Below are 24198 nucleotides of genomic sequence, written 5' to 3'. Positions count from 1 at the left end.
TCTCTCAAGTTCTTAGATGGTATAACATCTTCAACACCTCCTTCATATCTTACTTTATAAGTGTCATCGTTTATGTTATAGCCAAGTATTTCAATAACCACTCCTCGCTTTGCTTCGTCAATGGTTTCAGCAAGTTTGCCATTACTACTTTCGACTAATTTATGTCGAGGATAAAACGCAATAGAGTCGTCAGCAGCTTTTATAAGATATCCATTACCTTGCGTAGAGTCTACGATATAATAATTTCGACTTAACCTTAAACGTTTCTTTGTCAACGGTTTGTCGTCAAGAACTACACGAACTTTTGTACCAGGAATGAGGGTAAATTGTGTTGAATTTCTGATATTTTGTGTTTGGCTTCGTTTCTTTTGTATATACTTTTCTTCTTGTTGTTGTGTCATTGAATTTGGTGTATGTCCTGTTGTAGAATGTGTTGAGGAATTATATACTTCGAGAAAATGTTTCATTGTTTCTTCGGTAAAGTCTCGCTCTTGGTTTAAATCTCTGAGCGTTCTTATGAAGCGGTTTATGATGCCGAGTATGTTATGGTTATGGTCTTCAGTAGTGTAGTGAGTTATGTTATGCTTAATGAGAAATTCTGTGATTTCATTGCTGAGGTATGCACTGTCTTGGTCTGATGTTAAAGTACTTGGGTTATGTTCTGCTACAAACTTTTGTAAAACTCTTAACACTTCACGAGTTCCTTTATTTTTCATTGGATATGCATATGCTTTACGAGTGTTAACATTTATGAAGATGAGGAATGGTTTATGTCCTCCTTTTCTGCTTTGAATGAGAGTGTCAAATTGGTATGCGTCAGGAGCGTTGGAGTAAATTGGTAAAAAGTAGTCGTAAGGGTTTATTTTTGTTTGATGTACAACATTTTTGTCAAAGAACCTTTTCACTTCAGCTCTGTTAGTAAATCCCCAACTCTTTGCAGCTTCATTGAACTTCTTAAATGACCTCCATGGATGTTGTTCGAATACTTCTTTCAAGCTCATTTATGTAAAGTTAAAGATTTTAACCAACTCGTATCCAAGCGTGCATTGTTATATAAGGAGGCATATAATCTTTTCCATTACCTGCTGGGTCTGTAATACCAGCTACAACATGTGTATGATTTCCTGCAGTTCCACAGAAAATACCTGTGCTTGAATCTACTGGGTCAGTTGTGATATCATATCTATGCATTCCCTGTCTATCCGAACCCGCTGCAAGATTTGTATAACCTCTTTTTGTTATTGAATGTGAATGGTTTCCTTCCACAGATGTTCTTCCACTGAACCTATGCATATGTGAAGGAAGGTTTTCAATACCTATTTTCTTTGAACCTCCCATCTTCATTGACTGAGTATTAGTGTAGAATGGAAAACTGTCAACTATTTCATACCATCTACCACCAAATAAAGTGTTTGGATTTATTGGATTCATAGACGTATAAACAGCTCCTATAGGATATATTAAATCATATATGCTCATAACTCTATAAACATATTCTAAAGAACTTATGTCATTAAATACCATTTGGAATGTATCTCCCGGATGAAATGTTGCATTTGTTCCACTTTTATAATGTAATGTTAGTTCAATAGAATTATCCAAGAAAAATTCAAAAGTATCTGGTTGAAGACCTCTAACAAATTCAAATGGAGTTGCTGGTTCACCATTTATAATTTCTGTTGTAAATGTCATTGTATCTGGTTTCGAAAATTTCTTTGTTAGTTCTTCATCTACATAAGTTTTGTCAGCTTTCTTATCTAACATTGCTGGTAGTTCATATGCCTCAAAGTTTCTGGCATGATCTTCGGTATTCCTGCAACTCTTATCTAAATTGTTAAGAGTATCTTTTACGCTTGTACTTGGATTCTCTAAAGGTGCACTTGAACCAAGGTCAAAGTTCAATATTATGTCATCAGCTCTAACAGTAGTGAAGGATTTATGTGTATGGTTCTTGTCAGCTTTCTTATCATATAAATCTTGAGCAGTGAATTTAACATTATTTTCATCCTCCATGACATAAACATTTCTACATCTAATGTATTTCATCGTCGTTATGTTTTCCTCCGATGTTAAACCTTGTGGAAAGTTAGGAGGTTTCCAATATAATGCATCCCCACCAGTTCCTTCAACCGTTCCTTCAATACTTTCTATACCAACAGTTGTGAAGAAATCATGTGTATGGTTCTTATCTGCTTTTTTATCTAACATTGCTGGTAGTTCATGTGTTTCAAAGTTTCTGACATGACCTTCGATATTCATACATTTGTTATTTAAGGAGTTTAGTGTATCTTTTACGCTTGTACTTGGATTTTCTAATGGTGCACTTGAACCAAGGGTATAGTTCAATATTATGTCGTCTGCTCTAACAGTAGTGAAGGATTTATGTGTATGGTTCTTGTCAGCTTTACTGTCTAATGTAGCTTGAAGTTCATTTATATCGGAGATGTTTGTTTTATGAGATTTCAAAACTTTGTTCATTGCTTCGAGTTCAACTTTGTCAGCTTTACTTTTAATAGCATCTTCAAACGTTATTTTTGCCTTAACTCTTAACATAAATCTTGGTTCAACTAATACACCGTTAACATTGAAAGTAGAGGCATAAATTTCACCGGTATAACCAAATGCTTCTGGTGCTTTAGCTACATCATACTGTACAGTACAGCTTATGTCATAACCTTTAGCACGAATGTATTTATATCTTCTTTCATTAACATTTTTTGTCTTCGCTTCATCACTTCGTGTTAAATATCCATGGTAGTCCGTTATAATCTGTTCGTCTGAAGTTATATAATGAACATGGTTTCTTGTCCGCTTTACTATTTAATGTAGCTTGAAGTTCATTTATATCGGAGATGTTGTGTTTATGAGATTTCAAAACTTTGTTCATTGCGTCAAGTTCATTTTTGTCCGCTTTACTATTTAATGTAGCTTGAAGTTCATTTATATCGGAGATATTGTGTTTATGTTCTTTATCTGCTTTTTCGGCTAATTTCTCTTCTATCTCATTTATTTCAAGTTCATGCCTACCACCACCTCCCGAAGAAGTATTTTTCTTCAGCTCTTGAAGAACGTCCACTTCGCCATCTTTGGTGTCAATAATGAGACTTTGAGTTAAAACCTTTCCTGTCTTAATGGATGTTTGTAAAACTTCTTCTTCACCATGTTCGGGGTCATGGTCGTCATCATATCTTGTGAAATCAGAGATGTTGTCATACATTAAGCATATCTGTCTCAAAAGTTCTGCTATTTGAAACTGGAACGAAAGATATACAGAACTTTCATCATCTCCTAAAGTCAAGTCTGCTTTCTTAAGTATTTCTTGAATGTATGCAATGAGAACAGAGTACCTTGGAAAATATTCGAACAATATTTCATTAGCTGTTGGTTTTGGTGGTTCTTTTGGAGTTTCTGTTGTTTCAGTTCCTTCTGTAGGTTCTGTTGGAGTTTCTGCATCTCTTGACTTCAATGCTCTTGCTCTCAAAGACCTAAATGTTAGAGCACCGGGTTTTACAAAGGACTTTATAAATGCTTTAATAGTTCCTGGTAAGTTATTGTTAGCATTAAGTAAGTTCCTTATGCTTCCATCATGTACGTCCATAGCACTATGTAAAAAATCTATACTTTTCTTGTAGTCAGCAATAGACTGACTGTGATTTTTTAAAGATTTGTCAATACCTTTAAGCCAATCTTCATGCATGTCTGATACTGAGCCAAGAATATCATTTGCTTCCTTTAGTGTATTTTGTGCTTGTCGTAAAGTATCCAATCCCGTACGTGCATTGTTTGCTATACGTCTTACAGTATCTATTTGACTCCTTGTTTCTTGCATCCAACCAGATAAAGTTTTAATAGTATCCGAACCATTTGAAATGAAGTTCAAAGCATTTTTAACGTCATTTAAAACTTCTTCACCAAGTACCGCCCATATCTTTCCGATTTGGTATTGAAGAACTCCATATGAAGCAGCTGTTAAACCAGTATTTATAAGGTCCCATATCCATGATTTAGCAGTTTTTCCATCCTTTCCATCCTTTCCATCCAAACCGTTTTCGCCTTGAGGTCCTTGTATTCCTTGTATTCCTTGTATTCCTTGTGGTCCTTGAGGTCCGGTGTCACCCTTCTCTCCTTTCAGTTCATCTTTATGTTCGTTATAATATTCTAATGTCATAAGGTGTACATCATTACTGCTACCAGCAACGCCGAGAATTGTTTCTCATTCATGACTAAATTCTTTAGGCATTTAATGTTGTCGTCAAATCGAAAAGCTCTTTAACAATTCAATGAGAACATTTAATACTTTCACTAATGAGGCATCTACTGTAGAATTTATATATTGCACCGTTCCATCATTTATGATGGGAACCTTGCTTGTTGTAATGAATGGGTCATAAGTGTTAAAAGTATCGAAATCAATGACTTTTTTAGTTTTTCCATCGTCAATGACTAAATCATTGCCTTCAATGGTTAAAGTTGAGTTTTCGTTTACTAGTTCATGTGCTCTTCTTGCTTCATTTGTTTCATACGCATATGCAGCAATAGTCATATTTTAATGAGAATAAAATGTTGTTCTATTTGCAAAGTACAGACCCAAACGAATACGGAACAGTAAAAGCTACAAACAAACTTAGGTCTTCAGAATGAAGCGCTTGCTTTCAGAGTTGTTGACTTCAATACTATCGCAACTTTTGTCATAACACAGATGAAACAGATTTCATGGAGTTTGAAAAGATGGAAAGAAGCACGAAATAAGATTTCACAATAATGTAGAATATAAGAATGGAAACATTAGCTGGAGTGTTAAATGCGCTCATAAATACTACAATAAACAAGGATAACGAAGAAAACTTAATGAATGTTAAACTTATTGCAGGAGTTTTGAAGTTCAGTTATGTGAAGGAGTTTAAGATAACACGAATGAGTCATAGAGTTCAATTGCTTCTGGGTGCATACCATATGACATTTCCTTTGAAAGTGTTGACAAAACGATTGAGATGAAATCTGTTCCATACGTATGTTATGGCAATTGTTTGTACATTGAGTCAAAAAATAGCTAATGTCACAGGTATTTCAGGAGTTATAGTAAAGGTTCAGTAGAATATAAATCCTTCTGTTATGCAGTTCAATTCAATGTTCATTCCAAACGTTCCTGTCATAGCAACTCATTTAGGTAAATGGGTTCGCATTAGTCCTCATAATTTGAAAGACATGCAATTCAGACTAGTTGACTTTCAAGGAGAGCCTGTAGAACTGAAGGCACCAGTGCGAATGACTGTTGAAGTTGACTTTTTAGAAAATATTAAATGCAACAGCTTACAAGAAGAACTCAGAGCTAAAAATATAAAGTATGATGTTATGTATTAGGTCATGAACTTTGGTTTATTGCTGTTTGATGAAACAAATGAGTTAGTTATGTCAGTCAAGAGAATAGAAAAGGCGTCAAAGGCGCCGAGCGCAAAGCGCTATATTGTGTTAGTGAAAACTGCACCAAGTCAATAAGATTAGGTTTGCATTATGAAGATGAGTTCGATACTGTTGAAAGAAGTTTTGGATAGATACTATAAGTGCTTTAATTTACTAAAACATATTTCAAACAAAGTTTATATTCTGTTGAAAGTTTTGTATATTCATTCGAATATTTTATACTTAAACTCAACTCCTTAGTTCCTGGTGTTTCAATGATGCGGATGTTACCTATTTTTCATGAATGGTGGCGTTTGACCACAGCATTCGATTTCAGGGTCGAGATAGTCAATGACACATTGTTTCCCTGTTATTCGTGATATAACATTTTCAAGGTCCTCCTTTGTTAGAATTATTTGGTTCTTACTTATAAGATTTATCAAAAGCTTCTTATCGTCTTTGAGTAAAATTGTTTGGTATAACTGAAGAAGGTAATGGTCTACGTTATCTGAAGGATTTGTTTGAACATTTGTGTAAGGGTTGTCGTTGGCTTCTCTTGAAAGAATTGGTCCAGTGGTGGATACTCTAACTTAACATCTGATGTAGCGTTAGCGTTTGAAGCTGTGTTTAAATTCACGGATGCAAGACCGAAGGTCCTTCTGGTTCTTTTTCTTTCAAACACTCTGAACTATAGTTCTTTATGACAATATTGTTTGTCGTTCGTGAGTCAACATTTGATGTTGGTTCAATTGGAACATTAACGGCACCAGCTAAGATGGATTTGCTTCTCATTTCATATAGAATAAAAACCTTTTATATGTATGAAATGAACAATATACTCGACAAGGGTTTGAATGTAAAGCTAACGAATGAAAATATTGTTGAATTCACTGAGACAGGAGCTGTGTATAAAGATGTAGAACTACTGAACAAAAGAGCTAAGGGAAGAAGCAGGAACATGAACAAAGGGTGGAAGCCTATAAAAATTTATGTCAATGATGGCTCAGGAGGTTCAAACATAAAGTATGCAGAAAGTTATAGAGTTTATGCTCTCAAAGGTGAAAAGCCTTCATTTAAGAACAGCTATTCTAACGCATATCCTCAAAAGCTAACGGATGGGAAGTGGATGATATGAATGACAGCAAAAATATTAACAGAAATGGCGACAGAGATGCATGGAATTTGTTTACCATCAGTCAATTGAAGGTTAAACTTTAAAACAATGTTGGTCGTTCCCATGGAATATTTTTGACTTTAATGGTATTAGTCATGATATGAATCTCAAGGTATGAACGAGGAGAGATGAGAGACTTATATGCTTCCCAAATTTCTTCAAAAGGTAATGTTATACCTGACTGTTTCCAAATGAGTTCAATATCATAACGTGAGAAACCTTGAAAGATAACGAAGTCAGTTATGAGACGTTTTATGTTTAAAGCTAAAAACCTCCATGTTTGCATAAGTATTGCTACAGTTAAATGGTAATGTCTGACTTTAGTTATGATGTTAGCTAATGGTGAGTCTGGTTTTGACACTAAACCTTTACCAGCGAAGTCGTCACAAACGAGCAGAGTGTTTGAAGGATATTTTTGAAGGGGTATTTTGAAAGTTTTGATAGAATGTAGTTTGTCAAGTCGTTTCATATCGTAAACTCCTGAGTACTGACGTAAGTGGTGTTTGTCAATAATTCTTTCCATCTCTTCTGAAGTCTTTTGCATTCCTGACTGTATAAATTCAACGATGGCATAATATTTCCTCTTACGTCGAATGTAACGTTGAAGAAATTCAATGAGTTCACTGTCTGGAACTTTAACGACAGAGGCTTGAACTTTTGACATAAATGTTTTCGCTGTTGAGTCCATAGAGTCTGAAGTTGCTGATATAATGATTTGGTCATAGTATGAGTCGTTTCCTAAACGCTCTGTTATGAGTATATGACGAATTAAATTAAATGTCTTACCTGAACCCATCTTTCCACAATAGAAATACACATTTGAACAGAATCATAGTCCTTACTGAAAGGAAGAATGAGAGAAGAGTTAGTTTTCTGTAGTTTCATTCATGTCTTCATCTACGTCATGTATTAAATGCTTCATTTTATCTCCATTAAAAATGCAAGTCAGAAATATTCAGAACATAGCACCGAGTCTAACTGACAAGAGTATAAAGATATACTATGAACACGTTATGATGAAACCAACCAAAAATTCAAGAAAGTCAGTATACTTATGAATATCCAAGGCACTGGGTAGAGTATGTAGGAGGTGAGAAAGCTATTGAAATCAGACAGGTTCGAAGTATTCCAGCAGGAAGAACAATATTATTGAAGAACTTTAATGTTTTGAGGTATAATGATGAAACAAAGAACAAGATAGTTTTCCTGTTGCTGTGTATGTGAACCTTAGATACAGGAGATGACATGAAAGTTTTTAACACAAAGCTTCAAACGGTAGTGAGAGAACAACTGACTGCGGAAGGACATCCATTACCTTCAGAAGTTACCATAGCATATAATTTTGAAACAAATGCAATAGATTTTAAAGTCGTCTCTGCAAAGAAGTCAGGTTTTACATTTAATGAAGCAGATGTATATTCGAATGAAAACTTCAAAGCTATTATGGTTAGATAATGACGATTGCTTTAAGAAATATTTAAATTCAGTGACTCAACGATGTCAATAGATGACCTTCGTGGAATGTTACCATCGACGTTTACAGTTGAAGGTTCAGCAGGATTGCTTACAAGATTGTCAATTGGTGGTTTTGGTCTCGTGAGAACATTGTTATAAAATCCAGTATAAGTGAATTTGCTGAAGAATCTATATTATGTCTTTCAAACTACATGTATTCGCCACCGAAGCATTATAGTATAACAAACTTTGTCAGTAAGTTTAACATAAGACTTGTCGAACCTTCTTCAATGAAAGATGTTGTGCTACCTAAAGATGGAAAGGATGGACTCATTATTGAGATGATTTTAATAGCATATTAAATGAGCTTGTTCTTGAAGGTCATTCATGATGAAATAACTGTTGTAGAAGATGTTAGCAATTGTTCAGACATTTTGAAGCGAATAGATGATATAAGAAAGAAGTTTATGACCGCAACGCGGCGAGGACGAAGTCCATGAGAATGTTTATGTTTCATTGACTTTCTCCAGTAACGAGAACTTTTATGAGATAATATTGAAGAGAGATGATTTTAATATGGTGTAAATGGTAGCTTGGGCAGCTTTAGGCGCAATGGGAACAAAAGCATTAGCATTTGGAGCAAAAGCACTTGGAGCTTATGACGCAGTAAATAAAATGAGTGGAGGAAGAGTTTCGAAGACATTAGATGCAAATAAAGGAAAGATTGGAGGCTGGGTTGCAAAGAAGTTAAGATTAAATAAAATAGGGCTCATAAATAAAGCATCCAATTTGGTTGCGACTGAGTCAGAAAATGCTTTAGGAAAGGACGATGAGTTTGCAAAACACGCAAAAGACTTTAATGACCAGATGAAAGGTGAAACAATGCATTTAAATAGATTTGATGGAACTCTTCCTCCACCAGTAGTTCTTCCGTATGGTCCCTATGGAATGTATGGAAACCCTTACGAAAGACCATTTGACCCATTGACTGGTGGAAGTAATTGGTATCATTATGGACGAAGAAGAAAGACAGTCAAGTTGGAGACAGACGTGAAGAAAGCAACTAAAAAGAAACCAAGGAAGAGAGTTATAAAGCAATGAATTCAACAGGTTAGAAATGAGGTTAGAAAACGTGTTAGATCTAACATTCTAACATAAACATTATTTTTGTGCTATGTTTTCATACGTGTGAGGGTGGTGATATCATTAATTTTAAGTTTATTTTTTATTTTACTGAAAATTTTTATTTGGATGTAAATGACGAAAACTATTGAGATAACAAACTACAACGGTCATGAGTTCAAGAATTTGTTCTTCGTTCCTCGTGAAAATACATTCTATCAGATACGAGGGAGAAAGGGTAAAGTTAGTTTGAGCGTTTATGACAACAAACATAATGGGAGATATATAAAAGCAATAGATACAAACGGTAAGCGTGTTTCATTAGCTTTGTCAAAACTTACAGGTATAAACTATGACAGTGATTTTGACCTATATGAAGAAGAAAGTGAGTCAGAAGATTATGAGCTGTTATGTGAAGCACAGCAATGGGAAGCGCTGCAATACTTTTGTAAATGAGAACATTAGTGGGAACGTTAGTGAGAACGTTTATTTTTTCATTAGTGAAGTCGTTAGCGAAAATGTTGGTGAGCTCGTTAGTGAAGTGGTTGGCGGCTTTGTAAATATTTAAGGTTAAGTGAGTGTTGTCGTTTTGTGTTGTAAAATATACGTTACTGGTTTTGTAAATATTTAAGGTTATATTTGGTAAGGTGGAACGCAGTGCCGCCGTACCCAAGATAACCATACTAACTTTATTGTCTGAGACTTCAAATGCAATGAGATCATCTGGAGATTCTTCTTGTACTGTCTGAACAAAGATTTGCAATGACACAACATCGTCAGGAGAATATCTAGTTTGAAGAGCATGTATTCTCTCTGCAAATTGTTTGATTGCACGTGGTTTTTGAGCGTACATCTCTGGAATGGACAGACCTGTAAGAGGAATTTCAAGATCTTTGAATGCATTTAGCTGTGCTATCACTCTTTGATTGTCATCTGTTTGGAAGTAATGTTCTAAATATTTGCGATAAAAGACAGACGAATATTGACTTTTGTCATTTGGGGCGGAATGATCATGTTCTTCAACTATTTTGATTAGTTTGTATTTATTTTGATCCAAGATTGCAACATTAAAATGTGCAGGACATTTTGGATGTTTGCAGTGGAATGAAATCTGAGATCTTTCTTTCCTGACACGTTCACCATATCCATACAGTTAGTATACATATCTTCAGTACGGTGGCACTGCGCGCCATCTTACCGAAGTTATGTCAATCTGACACTTTACAAAACCACTAACGTATATTTTACATCGCATATGCAATATTTCTAATAACCTTAAACTATTTCTGCCACGTAAAGTATTTATCACATAAACCACTTCATCTCACCTCTCTGTACGTTATATATTGTGCGCAGGTCATTGCCCATGGCAACTCCCCGCGACACAATGCACATGCATGAAAAAATAAACGTTCTCACTAACGTTCTCACTAACGTACACACTAACGTTCACACTAATGTTCTCATTTACAAGAGTATGCTACTCCTCCCATTGCTGTGCTTCACACAATAGTTCATATTCTTCAGTATCGCTGCTGTCGCTCCAATCGTCAGAGTCAAAGTCGCTGTCATAATTAATGTTTATAAGTTTTGACAAATGTAATGAAACACGCTTACCGTTTGTATCTACTGCTTGTATAAACTTTCCATTATGTTTGCTATCATAAATGCTTAAACTAACTTTACCCTTTCTCCCTCGTATCTGATAGAATGTATTCTCACGCGGAACGAAGAACAAATTCTTGAACTCATGACCGTTGTAGTTTGTTATCTCAATAGTTTTCGTCATTTATATAAAAATAAATGATATCACCACCCTCACACGTATGAAAACATAGCACAAAAATAAATTTAGGGTAGAAGGTTAGATCTAACCTGATTTCTAACCTCATTTCTACCCTGTTGAATTCATTGCTTTATAACTCTCTTCCTTGGTTTCTTTTTAGTTGCTTTCTTCACGTCTGTCTCCAACTTGACTGTCTTTCTTCTTCGTCCATAATGATACCAGTTACTTCCACCAGTCAATGGGTCAAATGGTCTTTCGTAAGAGTTTCCATACATTCCATAGGGACCATACGGAAGAACTACTGGTGGAGAAGAAACATTTTCTTTAGTTCCATCGACTCTATTTAAATGTATTGTTTCACCTTTCATCTGGTCATTAAAGTCTTTTGCGTGTTTTGCAAACTCATCGTCCTTTCCTAAAGCATTTTCTGACTCAGTCGCAACCAAATTGGATTCTTTATTTATGAGCCCTATTTTATTTAATCTTAACTTCTTTGCAACCCAGCCTCCAATCTTCCCTTTATTTGCATCTAATGTCTTCGAAACCCTTCCTCCACTCATTTTATTTACTGCGTCATAAGCTCCAAGTGCTTTTGCTCCAAATGCTAATGCTTTTGTTCCCATTGCGCCTAAAGCTGCCCAAGCTACCATTTACACCATATTAAAATCATCTCTCTTCAATATTATCTCATAAAAGTTCTCGTTACTGGAGAAAGTCAATGAAACATAAGCGTTCTCACAGGCTTCGCCCTCACCGCTTTGCGGTCTATCTAACTTCTTTCTTATATCATCTATACGCTTCAAAATGTCTGAACAATTGCTAACATCTTCTACAACAGTTATTTCATCATAAATGACCTTCAAGAACAAGCTCATTTAATATGCTATAGGGTGTCCAAAGGTGTGTTTAGCACAAACCTGAATACTGCGAATAGAAATAAACAAGTTACATATATATAAAGTTTATTTAAATATAATCACCATTGGATTCAATCACGCGTTCGCAGCGATCGATCCAGGCTTCAAAGACACGCTTTAAATCATCATGAGAAAATTGCTCAAATTGCTCTCTTACAAAATTTTCAAGATCATCTGGACTCGCGAATTCGCGTCCTTCAGCTCTCTTTTTTAGCGTGCCGAATAAATAAAAGTCAGAGGTGTGCAATATCAGGTGAATAAATTGGGTTTGGAACAACTTTGACATTGTTTTCCACTAAGTAATTCATTACCTTATGACTTTTGTGAACTCTTGAATTATCAAAATGAATTGCAAACTTTTGTTTTTGTTGTTTGGATTTCTCAAACTCATCAGAATTGATAATTTGAGTAAGAACATTGTCAATTAGATACTGAGCATTCATCGTATTAGGTTTTTGAAGAATATCAATTGCGATGATGCCATTCACGCCCCAAAAAACCGACAACATCATCATTGGTGTGTCAATTTTTTTCTTCGGGAATGTTTGCGGATTTTCATCCTTCGGGATCCACATGATTTTGGCTTCTGTTGCATATTGAAACCAAGACTCGTCCCCTGTTACTAAAAAAGCGAAACTTCTTGGATTGATACGCACCCAATATAGAGAGGAGCTCTTCGAAGATTAGACTCTAGATTTTTTTTTGAACTGAATTAAAGTTGTGCGGAACCCAACGTGTATACGCTAGTTTGTAGTTCAAATAATTGTGCAGATAATAACTGACTGTTGTACGTGGTATCTTTGTCATCTCCTCTATCCTTCTGAGTGATGCTCTTGGGTCTTCATCTAGCGCTTGAAGAATTGCTTTGATTTTTCTTTGATCCGGCGATTTTTTGTCAATTTTTATATGGGCGCCTTTTTGTTCATGAAGTGATACATCCTAACATGATACGTTAAGTGGAATAGAGGAGCATCCATACCGAAGCATTTTACCAATGTCTCGTAGATTTTTTTACAGTCTTTGCATTTTTTTGCAAGAGCGAGGATGTTTTCTTTATGATTCATTAAAAAAATGAAAAAATCCCGCCAAAATTTCCCGCGAAACCGCCTCTTGTCTCAAAATTCATTTTATATCCCGGCATGGCGCCAAAATACAACTTACTCATCATATACATATATTCATATTTTTTATTATATATTTATAATCAGCATATATCTCCTTTAATAGTCTCATATAGAGCGCTGTGCTAAACGCACCTTTGGACACCCTATATTAAAATCATTTCAATAATGAGCCCATCCTTTCCGTCTTTGGGTAGCACAACATCTTTCATTGAAGAAGGTTCGACAAGTCTTATGTTAAACTTACTGACAAAGTTTGTTATACTATAATGCTTCGGCGGCGAATACATGTAGTTTGAAAGACATAATATAGATTCTTCAGCAAATTCACTTATACTGGATTTTATAACAATATTCTCACGAGACCAAATACCACCAATTGACAATCTTGTAAGCAATCCTGCTGAACCTTCTACTGTAAATGTCGATGGTAACATTCCACGAAGGTCATCTATTGACATCGTTGAGTCACTGTATTTAAATATTTTCTTAAAGCAATCGTCATTATCTAAGTTAGTATACCTAAGTCGTGTATGGTGGCACTACGTTCCACATTACCCAATACTTGTGAATTTGACACTTTACAAAACCGTTAACGTATATTTTACAACACAAACACAAAAACTAACTTAACCTTAAATATTTATAAAGCCGCCAACCACTTCACCTCACTAATGAAAAAATAAACGTTTTCACAAACGACTTCACTAATGTAAAAAATAAACGTTCTCACTTACAAAAGTATTGCAACTCCTCCCATTGCTGTGCTTCACATAACAGCTCATAATCTTCTGACTCACTTTCTTCTTCATATAGGTCAAAGTCACTGTCAAAATGAATGTTAGTAAGTTTTGACAAAGCTAATGAAACACGTTTACCGTTTGTATCGTATGCTTGTATAAACTTTCCATTCTTCATTCCTTCATAAACGCTCAAACTAACTTTACCCTTTCTCCCTCGTATCTGATAGAATGTATTTTCACGAGGAACGAAGAACAAATTCTTGAACTCATGACCGTTGTAGTTTGTTATCTCAATAGTTTTCGTCATTTACATCCAAATAAAATAAAAAATAAACTTAAAAATAAATGATCTCACCACCCTCACACGTATGAAAACATAGCACAAAAATAAATTTAGGTGAAGAGGTGAGATCTCACCCGTTTTTTCACCTCTTTTTTCACCCACTTGAATTCATTGCTTTATAACTCTCTTCCTTTCTCCAACTCTTCTAACTTCTTCTTAAGTTCAGCAATGTTGTCCTCATGAAGTTTAATCTTTCTCAAAATTCCTTCTTTATCTAATGGTTGCTTTATCTTTCTAAACTGAACTCTACCATCCTTCATAGTATGAATGTAAAAACCTTCTGGAATAGTTCCTGATTTAATGTATTCTACCAAAAACTTTTGTTTCATTGCTTCAGTGACTTTATTTGTCATTTCAATCAAATAAAAATTTTAATATTAAATAAAAATAACGTTATTTTTTCAGTAAGGAAACGCAGGAGTTTTACGATTTATTTGAGGAGTAGGTTCTGGTTTAAATGTTGGAGTCGGTTTAGGAGTTGACTTTTGAACAGGAGTTTGTACTTCCATAGGTTCAGGAGTCATTGAAGGTTTGTTGTGAAGGCGTTGGTTTTGGCGAAGGTGTTGGAGTTTGTTTAACTTCAGCTACTTCAGTATTATTTACAACATTTGCTTTATTTCTTTTCAACATCATACTGCTCCTGCTGTAGCTAGCAAACCTAGTGGGAGACCATATTTATATAAGGACTTGACCAAATGCTATTTTTGACAGGAGCTGGTGGAACACCTAACCTTGGTGAGACTGCTCTTTGCCATTGTGCAGCTCGTAAGAAATATTCAATAGGTGCTCCATAATCGTTTGGTAAAGTTTGTTTCATAGATGGTGAAGGTTCACGAGAGCTTGATGAAGAACTCATTTATAAGCTTTAAAAATAAACGTTCATCCTTTATTCCTCACTGTCGTCCGTTGCTAAGTTATAGTCGTCAATCTTATTATTGGTATGCCTGACGCACTGAATTGGCAAAGCAACAATCCCTCATAAATCCAATAAGTGGCTTTGGTACGTTTTCAGTTGCTAGTTCAATAGGTCCTTTAACAGACAATTTGTATGTTATTGGAGCAGTAGATGTTTGACCTTGCTGGAAGCAAAAGTCCACTTCTGTTGGAAAACCACATAAGAAATGTGTGTTGTCATAGCTATCCCATTTATGTTCCACACTACCATCATCCACCAATGACCTCATAACATCTTCATTAAATCCATCATATCATTGTTTGTATTGCAAGCGTTCGCAACCATTTCATAAAATACAGGTCCATATGATTTTTCAGGTTCTGCAGGCATATTTCCATAAGCTCCCATGGAAAGCTGAAGATATTTAAACTTAGGGTTCTCAAAATTAACATAATAGTTGTCTTTCTTTCTAAATAGTGCCCAAATACTTTTAACATTAATAGGCGTATAAGCTGCTGTAAATGTTGCACTTGAACTATCTGTATTCTTTGAGAATGAACCGTCCATAGGAATCCAATCCATAACTTTAACAGGAAAACATAAAGCCTCGTTTGTATAATGTTCTACAAGTTCTGTATAAATGTTAGGGTCTAAAGAGAATGACTTTGGATGAATGAAACATTCATTAAAATCCATCTTTGTTCGAAATAGTTGCTGGGTTACAGTTGTAATAGTAACTGTTCCACTAGCTTCTACTGCCTTCGTTATCATAGTGAATGGTTCATTCCATGGAACAAATTTATTTGTCGGTGGATTTGAATCTGAAGCAAATGCAACTTTAAGAGTTGGATTGAAAGCAATGATATCATTTACAGATATAGATGTGCATTGTAAGGCGTCGCTACTGAACTTTACTTTAAGCTGAATGTTTCCTGCAAAAGCTGGAATAAATCGAATAGCTTCTAATGGAAGGAATCTTCTAACAGGAATTCTTAAACGAAGCTTAAAATCAAATGATTTTCCTGCTGTAATTGGACCACTAACAATTTGTCCTGTTCTGCATGTTCCCGAATGACTCCATACATCTTCATGTCGAGTCTTTGAGAAAACATCTACTTTCTTTATTTGTTCGGTAGTTTGTGAGTTTGAAGTTATATATGCTTCTTCTCTTGCGTTGTCTTGAGAATATACGATACGACCATTTGCAAGGATTTGATATCCAGCAACTGCATAGAAAGCGTCATCGAAACCAATCCAAAATCCTGGTGGGTTTGTTTTATTGGAACCTGAACCAATTTCTTTATCTACAATAAATTGACCTTCCATTTTATACGTAATGAATGTATTGTAAAGGTCCAACATATTTTCACCAGGAGGTGAGAGATTGAATGTTACCCATGTGTTATCTTTAGCAGTTCCAGGTTGTGATGGAATCTTTGCGTCAGAATATTTTCTATTAGTGTCACCAATTTGAACTGCATTGTCTATGATATCGAAATATGAGCGAATCTGATGAATATGCTCTGCTGGAGTAAATTCGTTTAACTGTTCGTTCTGCATGTATTTACTTCGATAAAAATATCTATTTACTTCATTATTCTCACTCTTCTTCTTGGCATTCGTGGTGGAAGTTGTTTCTTGACATTTTCAATGAACTGTACATTCTCTTTTGTCTCAACTTCTTTCACTGGCGGGTCAGGGTTCTTTGACTCGGTTTGTTTTTCAATGAAATTCACGAACTTTGCAATAAGCTCTTGGTTCGTTATTGAAAGTACATCTGGCTTCTTTTCTTCTTGTTCTATTGACTTTTCAGTTTGAACAGAAGGTTTTATATGGGCTTCACCCTCCTGCCATGCACCTTAATGTTGTCGCTTTCTGCATTCGCTAATGGAACCTTTCTTTTTCTTACGTATATTTTACCATCTTTACTCTGACTTACGTAATAGAAAGGATGTTGTATTCCTCTTGCGTCATTTAATATAATAGACTCTCGCTCTGATTTTGACAAGCTCATTTTACATCGGTTAAAGTTTTAATTTTGTTTTTTATCTGCAGTCAAATGACTCAGACAAGCCCTACGGACAAGACCCAAGGGGTCATAGATGTTGAAGCATTGAAGAAAGAAATTCGCGAGCAAATTTTATCCGAACTGAAGGAACAAAAACAAGAACAAAAGCCAGAGAGACCAAAGAGAAAACTTAGTGAAAAACAACTTGCTGCATTAGCTGCTGGAAGACAAAGAACCCAAGTACTGGCGAAAAAGCTAGAGAAGAAGCTGAAGCAAAAGCTAAAGAAGCTGAAGTGAAGAAAGAGTAAATGGTTTATTTTTATCCGAATAAATGTATAGACAAATACCTTTATCTGTTGCGTTCAGTAGTGAAAACCCTGACGTCAAAATAAAGGGGAACAGAGTAACGTTTAAGTTTCCAACAGACTGGATTGTGAACATAAATGAAGAGAAGTACATTGGCATAACATCTATGTATATAACACGTGCTTTAGAAAGGTTGACTTTATACTTCAAGTCGAGATAGAAAATGACGAACAGTCTTTAAGCGCCCAAAACATTCACATATACAAATACTTTAAAGACGATACAACATTGTTGCAATGTATGATTTCATTTAATGAAATGTTCGAGAAAAAGTTTAACATTGAAGTACAAACTTTACAGCCTTTACGTGAGTTTCTTGCACAACTGAAAGAAGAAGGTAGTCAGCCACAACTTATAGACTTTCATTATGAATTTAATGAAAATGAAGATGGAACACATGACTGTCAGTTTGTTGTATTCTCACCATTCAATGAAGTCGCTAAAAGAAAGAAAATCCATTACGTATAAGATTTCAAATCTCTGAACCAAGTGATGATTTCAAGAATGTTTTCAATTATGATGCAATGCTTCCGAGGAAAAATGAATTTTCAAAGATTGTAACACCTGGCATTTGGGATAGAAAGCAAGCTATATTATATTCAAACTTAAGTAAGGGAGTTGAAAATGAGTTCATTGGTCATACAAGAACTACACCACTTCCTAACCCTAAATACTATAAATTAACTGGCTTCAATCGTGAGTTTTGGATAGACATGTTCTCCACTCATGACCATAACTGCCCAGTGTTCTTACCTCCAGACCATAAGGACTGTCTCTACATTGAAGCACAACTCTTAAACTCTACCATCGCAGTATTGTAAATGACCACATGGGCTTCGCCCTTGCCGCTAGCGGCTTATTTTTATCATGAATGACCTCATTGCTGACAAAAATAAATGACCTCATTCATGACCTCATTGCTGACCTCATTCATGACCTCATTGCTGACCTCATTCATGACCTCATTGCTGACAAAAATAAATGACCTCAGAACTTCAACTTACGAATAAAGCTTGTTTTAGTCGTTATTGAGAAGTTAAACTTTTCAGCAAAGCAAGGACTAGAAGACTTACATAAGTCAAATCCAATCTCTTGACCGTCATAAAGTGCTTTATAAAGTTTCATGACACTGAACTCAGAGTCTTTGTCATATGTTCCAACAGGTATGTGAATGTTCTTATCTTCATTGTAATAGCATTGTATAGCTTCAGGAAACATTTCATTTGCTGTTAAAGCAAGGACGTCTTGTTTGACACCTTTGCAACGTGCATGGAATGCAACTTCATTTAAATCATTCGTGAGTAAGTCTATGTAAGTCTTCTTTCCACAAAATATTGACTTGTATGCTAAACTTTGTTTTCCAGGTGTTATTTCTGCGAAGTCACTATGAAACTGACCAAGGTTTTTACCAATAAGTTCTCTACCGTATCTCTTCTTAAATTCATGAGCTAAACGTGGTATGTCTTCATTGAAAATATGCATGCTATCACAGTCCTGGTAAAATATTTGAAGACCCATGTCCTCAGCAGTGCAAAACACTTCATTCATAATACGTTTTGACATTGATAGAATATTTACACCAAGTGGGCAAAAGTTAAAGTGTCTGCAAATGCTTTTCGTTAGCTTGAAAATAGTTTTATCTGAACCATCCAAACCTTCGAACTTCACTATATGGTTGTAGTTTCTGATGGCATATCTTATAGCATCTTTGTCATTTACTATGGTTATTTTTGACTCAATAGGAGATAGAATAGTTTTGCCATAAATGCTGTTCAGAATGAGTTTTATAATTTCTTGTAATGGGTTTTCTTCTTTCTTATACTTTAACCTTAACTCAAACAACTTCTTTACTTCATCTCTTATTCTCATATCTCTGTTTCCATCGTAATAGTATCCTTGCAACACTTCACATTTGACACCTTGATATTTTATGAGGTCTTGTAATGTTATATGGTCAACATACATTAAACAGCAAGTGTTTGAACTTCTGGGAACGTTAAGTTCTGGATTTAGTTCAGGGTCACAAACTATTAAAGGAAAGTGTCTATGTATTCCAATCTCTGTTATCTTAATGAGAACAAAGAAACCAGACATAAACTTTTCACCAATGGGTTCCTTTTGGTCGTCATCGAATAAATGTCTCATGAGATACTCTGTGCTTAACATCTCATCCTTCAATACTTTTGGAATTCCTTCTAAAGTATAAAGTCTTGCTATAGCTGATGGATATAATGAAACAGCATCGAAGTCAGCAATGAGTTTCTTTTTGCTCTTTTGTTTAATGTTATCTGACAACATACATCTTCCACCTTGAATGCATCTCGAAATAAATTCTCTTGGTTTATTTGAGAGGTCATAAAGATTTCCATTCGTGAAGTACACTCTGTTCTCAAACAATTTGTTAGCAATAGAACAAATACTAACGTAGTCATAAACGTTTAAATCAAACTCTTTCAATAAGTCATTGCGGAACTTTACAAAACCTTCTCTTAAAATTCTTACATCTTGTTTGCAGTAAAACGTGCTATATTTTTCTAAGTCGAAGTGGTTTTCATCTATTCTGCAACCTTTGATGGAATCTATGTTCTTCATGAACGTTTCAATATCTTTTACAAACTTACATGCTTCAGAAATGACACCAGTTCTGTTGTCATTTGCTAACAAAACACTGCTGTAGTAGTTGTATGGAAATACTTCTTTCGGTCCTGTTTGTAAGTTAAACATAGCAGGAAATAGTTTAAGCTTCTTATTTATAACACTGTAAGAGTCTTTTATAATAATTGCCCTTCCTTTATATAAGCCAGTTATTTGCATTGTTCGTGAACCTTTAATGATGGGAGTTCCTTTCACTTCTGTCATGTGTCTTAAGATGAAGTTTATATCATAGCTGAGGTTATGGAAATATATTAAACTCTTGTCAGGAAGTCGCTCCAAAAATTCTGTTGCACAGTTTTGACCCCATATGCTTTCACTCACTGAACCATCTTCACTGTCATAACAGATGTTAAAAGCTTTATGAAAGCCATCGGTACTACACTCAAAGTCAGCAAAGAAAACATGCTCAGGAATGAACTTGCACTTATTTTTATTTACTTCTTTTGACTCTGCTTTCTTCTTCAGTTGTACACAATACTTTGGAGCATATGTCAAATCTTTAAATGGTGCAAGGTTCTGTTTATATAAGTCAGTCGTATATGTGAAAAGTTCTCCATAAGAAATAGGTTCGAAATATTTGCACTCCCACAATGTTTTCATAACATCCCATAGCGGTGTAGTTCTATCCATGCGAACAATGTATTTATCATCTCTCTTTGTATAAATCTTCATCTGTTTCTCAATGTTCATTCCACCACACTCCTTCAAGATTTCTATATAGTTGCGAATGAAATATGTTGTCATTGGTAATCTTTCATTTAGCATGTAGTGGTCTTCAACAAGAAGTAAGTCAATAGTTCGAACAGTTTTACATTCTTTTGGTATATATCTCTTTATTTCATTATGTCTAGAGTCATTGAAGTAACCAATGGTAACATTAAATGCTATACCTGTTGCGTCAGAAATTTCTTGTACTTTACTTTGAGGAAAGTCTCTAACACGAATGACTTCTCTCATGTGGTCAATAGTTTCTTCATTTACTCCAGCCTGAATGCAAGCATAAACGAAACAATTGTCCTCTGTCATAAGTGTTGCAGTTCTTTTGTTCAGTTCATTGAAGATTTGGTAGCGTTCAAGATTTATAGGTAATGTGCAAAGATACTTCCAGAACTGACCGCTTCTCTTCTTATAAAACTTCTTTTCACCAAGGATTTCATTCCAGAAGTCATCTATATCTTGTTTATCTCCTGTTTGTTTAAGTCTGTTCAATAATCTTTTCTGTCTTTCTGTCAGTGTGCTTTCATCTCTATATGGTCGCTTCTGTGGCTTTCCTTTCTTAACATCTGACATCGTTAAGCCTTCATATTCAGTTAAATCATACATCTTTATTTCAGTAAGATTCTTTATGTTTGTCAAGAAGAAGTCATAGTGCATTTCAACAATACCTGCAGCATTTGCTTCTATCTCTGATATAAAGTTCTCCTTCAAGAGCTGATGTAGTAATGTTCCAATATTATTGAGGTTTAACGTAGAACATTCATACTTTCCACCAAGTTTATAACATACCATCCATCTCTGTTGTGAGTTTATTTTAATTTCTCTAAGAGTCTCATGAAAACCTTACCGAAATGTTTGTGTAAGTAGTCTCTGTTTGGTTCATCTAAAGCTTCGATGTTAAAGTCAATGAGTCTATTGCCTGACTTCACATTTCTCTTCCTATTCTCTTCATCTTTCTTTAACCATCTCTCACCTTCTTTTGGTTTGTCGTCAATGGAACGAATGACATCGTTAGCTTTCGAACTTGTTCTATAGCACTTTTAAACATCTCTCTTCTCTGTTGTTTCAGTGTGTCGTCTCTTCTTCTTGTTTCACCAACGTTTGCATTTGTTATGTCAAACATCTCTTGACGAACATCATGCGAAAGAGCTTTACGAGTATGACCAACGTTTGCATTTGTTATGTCAAACATCTCTTGACGAACATCATGCGAAAGAGCTTTACGAGTATGACCAACGTTTGCATTTGTTATGTCAAACATCTCTTGACGAACATCATGCGAAAGAGCTTTACGAGTATGACCAACGTTTGCATTTGTTATGTCAAACATCTCTTGACGAACATCATGCGAAAGAGCTTTACGAGTATGACCAACGTTTGCATTTGTTATGTCAAACATCTCACGCCTTACTTCATGAGGTACTGAACGTCTATGATATAAGTCAATAGCAATGTCATTTAAAGGAAATGCTCTTGCATGGACTTCGTCCTCGCCGCGTTGCGGCTTTATGAACTCATGAATTCTATCATAAGTTATTGCACCATTATAGTCTTTAATGAAGTCAGCGAGTGCTTTTTTGTTTGTTGCGTAATGTTTTGCAACATCTATATTAGCTTCTGTAAGAAGTTGTTTTATTTCCGAGTGTTCTAACTTAGACAACTTCCGATACATCTTTAGTAGGAAATAAAAAAATATTTTTTGAAAAAATTAGATTAGATTTTTTAAGGCTAGTTTTAAAATATTTCGAACTTTTTATTTTAATGAAACACATGCAAGATTGCAAGTTCTTTTCATACAATGCTCTCGCTAATGCCATCAAGAATGAGTTCAATGGTGCTGCAAACGTTAATGTTATCTTTAACAAGAAGTTTGTGAAAGAATCTAAGTTTGGTCAGTATGTCAGACCATTAGCTATTGTCATTGACCGCAAACGTTATACTTCACAAGAGTTAGCAGTAGTTTTGAAACAAAAGAGTTTCTTCGTGAATGTCAAAGATACTCATTATACTGTCATAAAGAACTCTAACATTGACTTCTTCAGTATTGCTATGAATCTTTCCGAACAGAAAGAATATAAGAAGGGTGAAACAAATGTGAAATATTATCCTTCATCTCTGAAGACAATAACGAACAAAGATGTTATACAGAAATTCTTACCAAAGGTTGAAGAAGCTTCTATTGACATTGACGAAGGAAGTGAAATGGTTGAAGAAATTGACCCTGAAGCTATTTAAGCAAAAATATATTTTTGAATAACTGAAAGTGTCACCACGTCACCATGTGCTACCAGGTTAATTAACTTCTTTTAAAAATGATGACAACATGACATTTTGACAACAGTCCAGGAAATAAATTTTATCGTTAATGTTTACGTTAATGTTATCGTTTATGTTATCGTTAATGTTATCAGTGTCGAACATAATTGACGTAGGATTCATGACTTCTTCGTAAATGAGTGTAAATATAGCACAAAAATATATTTTAGGTGAAGAGGTGAGATCTCACCCGTTTTTTCACCTCTTTTTTCACCTCATTCTCTTTTCGTTAATGTTGTCGTGACTTCTTCGTTAATGTTGCCGTGACTTCATTCTTCCTCTTTGAAGTTATCGAAATACTCTGTTATTTTTTCCTTTAACAATGGTAAGTCTTCTTTGAATGTAAGTATTGTGCAACCTTTGATGTCATAGTGTGTTTGAGGAAGAGTATTTTTGACAATTTCCTTTATTTGCTCATTCGGTGTCATTGAAATCGGTAAGTTTTCACGATAGAACCAGTTTCTGTCAGATTTATATATCTTAGCTAAGTCATAAAAGCTCTTGTTGTTTCTTCTGACTAAATGCAACATAACCATATCTTTATCTTCTTCATTTTCCATCTCTTCAGTATATATCATATACTTATAACTCTTTTCCTTTCCTTTTGGTACTGAACGTGGTATTCTTTTCTGTATGCTTTTGTCTTTGGATTCAATGACTTCATCTTTTGCTTGAAGTTTCTTTTCCATCTGTTCGCGTTCTTGTCTGTGAATTTCGTCAAGAAGTTTACAAACATACCAAGCATAACGAGGCGAAGCCCACATTGCAACAGCATTTACAAGAAGTCTATGTACATAATATCCTCTCAAACCGTTTGGCAATTTTTCACGATTTTCATAGAGTTTTGGCGACTGGGGTTTTTTACCTACTCGCTGTTCTTCACTGTTTTCAGAAAAAAGTATGTCTCGCTGTGCTTCATTTAATAGTTCAATAGTGCTTTGGTTCCTAAACCAGTCTTTAGGAAGTTTAGTATCTGGAGCATAACATGCTGTCAAAATACTTTGCATTTGGTACATGTCATCTTTGACTGAACGAATGAGACGTAACTGTTTGTTATATTGTATGTACTCGTATTCTTCATTTATGGCTTCATGGACTATAACTGTTGTTGTGTTCTCTAATGTTGACATTACTGTCTTTACATACAAAATAAAAAAATAAATAAAAATAAAATTAGCGT

The 24198-nt window shown here is 35.0% G+C and overlaps 8 protein-coding genes and 5 pseudogenes across 13 annotated transcripts, besides 4 other annotated features; 1 reads left to right on the top strand and 12 right to left on the bottom strand.

The window, feature by feature from the left end:
* Positions 1–9840: part of a mobile genetic element that runs on past the window's edge.
* Positions 402–1001, bottom strand: TVAGG3_0945270 (integrase core domain containing protein family; the record flags this gene model as incomplete). Its single annotated transcript, XM_051253088.1, has 1 exon — positions 402–1001. A coding segment is annotated over one exon (600 nt), but the record flags the coding sequence as incomplete, so codon positions are not given.
* Positions 1209–2887, bottom strand: TVAGG3_0945260 (annotated as a pseudogene). Its single transcript has one exon. A coding segment is annotated over exon 1 (1679 nt).
* Positions 5567–6192, bottom strand: TVAGG3_0945250 (annotated as a pseudogene). The gene has a single exon. A coding segment is annotated over exon 1 (626 nt).
* Positions 6618–6868, bottom strand: TVAGG3_0945240 (annotated as a pseudogene). The gene has a single exon. A coding segment is annotated over exon 1 (251 nt).
* Positions 9841–10437: a mobile genetic element.
* Positions 10438–10607: 170 nt separating this feature from the next.
* Positions 10608–24198: part of a mobile genetic element that runs on past the window's edge.
* On the bottom strand, positions 11060–11587 carry TVAGG3_0945210 (protein of unknown function, DUF4107 family; the record flags this gene model as incomplete). Its single annotated transcript, XM_001321426.1, has 1 exon — positions 11060–11587. One exon carries the CDS (start codon positions 11585–11587, stop codon positions 11060–11062), a length of 528 nt encoding a protein of 175 aa, XP_001321461.1.
* Positions 11824–13124: a mobile genetic element.
* On the bottom strand, positions 11904–13028 carry TVAGG3_0945200 (annotated as a pseudogene). The gene has a single exon. A coding segment is annotated over exon 1 (1125 nt).
* Positions 13122–13436, bottom strand: TVAGG3_0945180 (uncharacterized protein; the record flags this gene model as incomplete). Its single annotated transcript, XM_051253087.1, has 1 exon — positions 13122–13436. One exon carries the CDS (start codon positions 13434–13436, stop codon positions 13122–13124), a length of 315 nt encoding a protein of 104 aa, XP_051078661.1.
* Positions 13705–14025, bottom strand: TVAGG3_0945170 (uncharacterized protein; the record flags this gene model as incomplete). The annotated part of the gene is made up of 1 exon (XM_051253086.1): positions 13705–14025. The coding sequence occupies one exon, from the start codon at positions 14023–14025 to the stop codon at positions 13705–13707; it is 321 nt and encodes a 106-aa protein (XP_051078660.1).
* Positions 14178–14414, bottom strand: TVAGG3_0945160 (uncharacterized protein; the record flags this gene model as incomplete). Its single annotated transcript, XM_001304593.2, has 1 exon — positions 14178–14414. The coding sequence occupies one exon, from the start codon at positions 14412–14414 to the stop codon at positions 14178–14180; it is 237 nt and encodes a 78-aa protein (XP_001304594.2).
* TVAGG3_0945150 (uncharacterized protein) lies at positions 15410–16516 on the bottom strand (the record flags this gene model as incomplete). Its single annotated transcript, XM_051253085.1, has 1 exon — positions 15410–16516. A coding segment is annotated over one exon (1107 nt), but the record flags the coding sequence as incomplete, so codon positions are not given.
* Positions 18318–22374, bottom strand: TVAGG3_0945140 (annotated as a pseudogene). Its single transcript has one exon. A coding segment is annotated over exon 1 (4057 nt).
* TVAGG3_0945130 (uncharacterized protein) lies at positions 22464–22937 on the top strand (the record flags this gene model as incomplete). The annotated part of the gene is made up of 1 exon (XM_051253084.1): positions 22464–22937. One exon carries the CDS (start codon positions 22464–22466, stop codon positions 22935–22937), a length of 474 nt encoding a protein of 157 aa, XP_051078658.1.
* TVAGG3_0945120 (KilA, N-terminal/APSES-type HTH, DNA-binding family) lies at positions 23288–24148 on the bottom strand (the record flags this gene model as incomplete). The annotated part of the gene is made up of 1 exon (XM_051253083.1): positions 23288–24148. One exon carries the CDS (start codon positions 24146–24148, stop codon positions 23288–23290), a length of 861 nt encoding a protein of 286 aa, XP_051078657.1.

Source organism: Trichomonas vaginalis, chromosome I (genome assembly GCF_026262505.1).
Source record: "Trichomonas vaginalis G3 chromosome I, whole genome shotgun sequence".
Classification (NCBI taxonomy): Eukaryota; Parabasalia; order Trichomonadida; family Trichomonadidae; genus Trichomonas; species Trichomonas vaginalis.
Note: the sequence above shows the minus strand (reverse complement) of the source record. Positions and strands in the feature narration are given on the sequence as shown.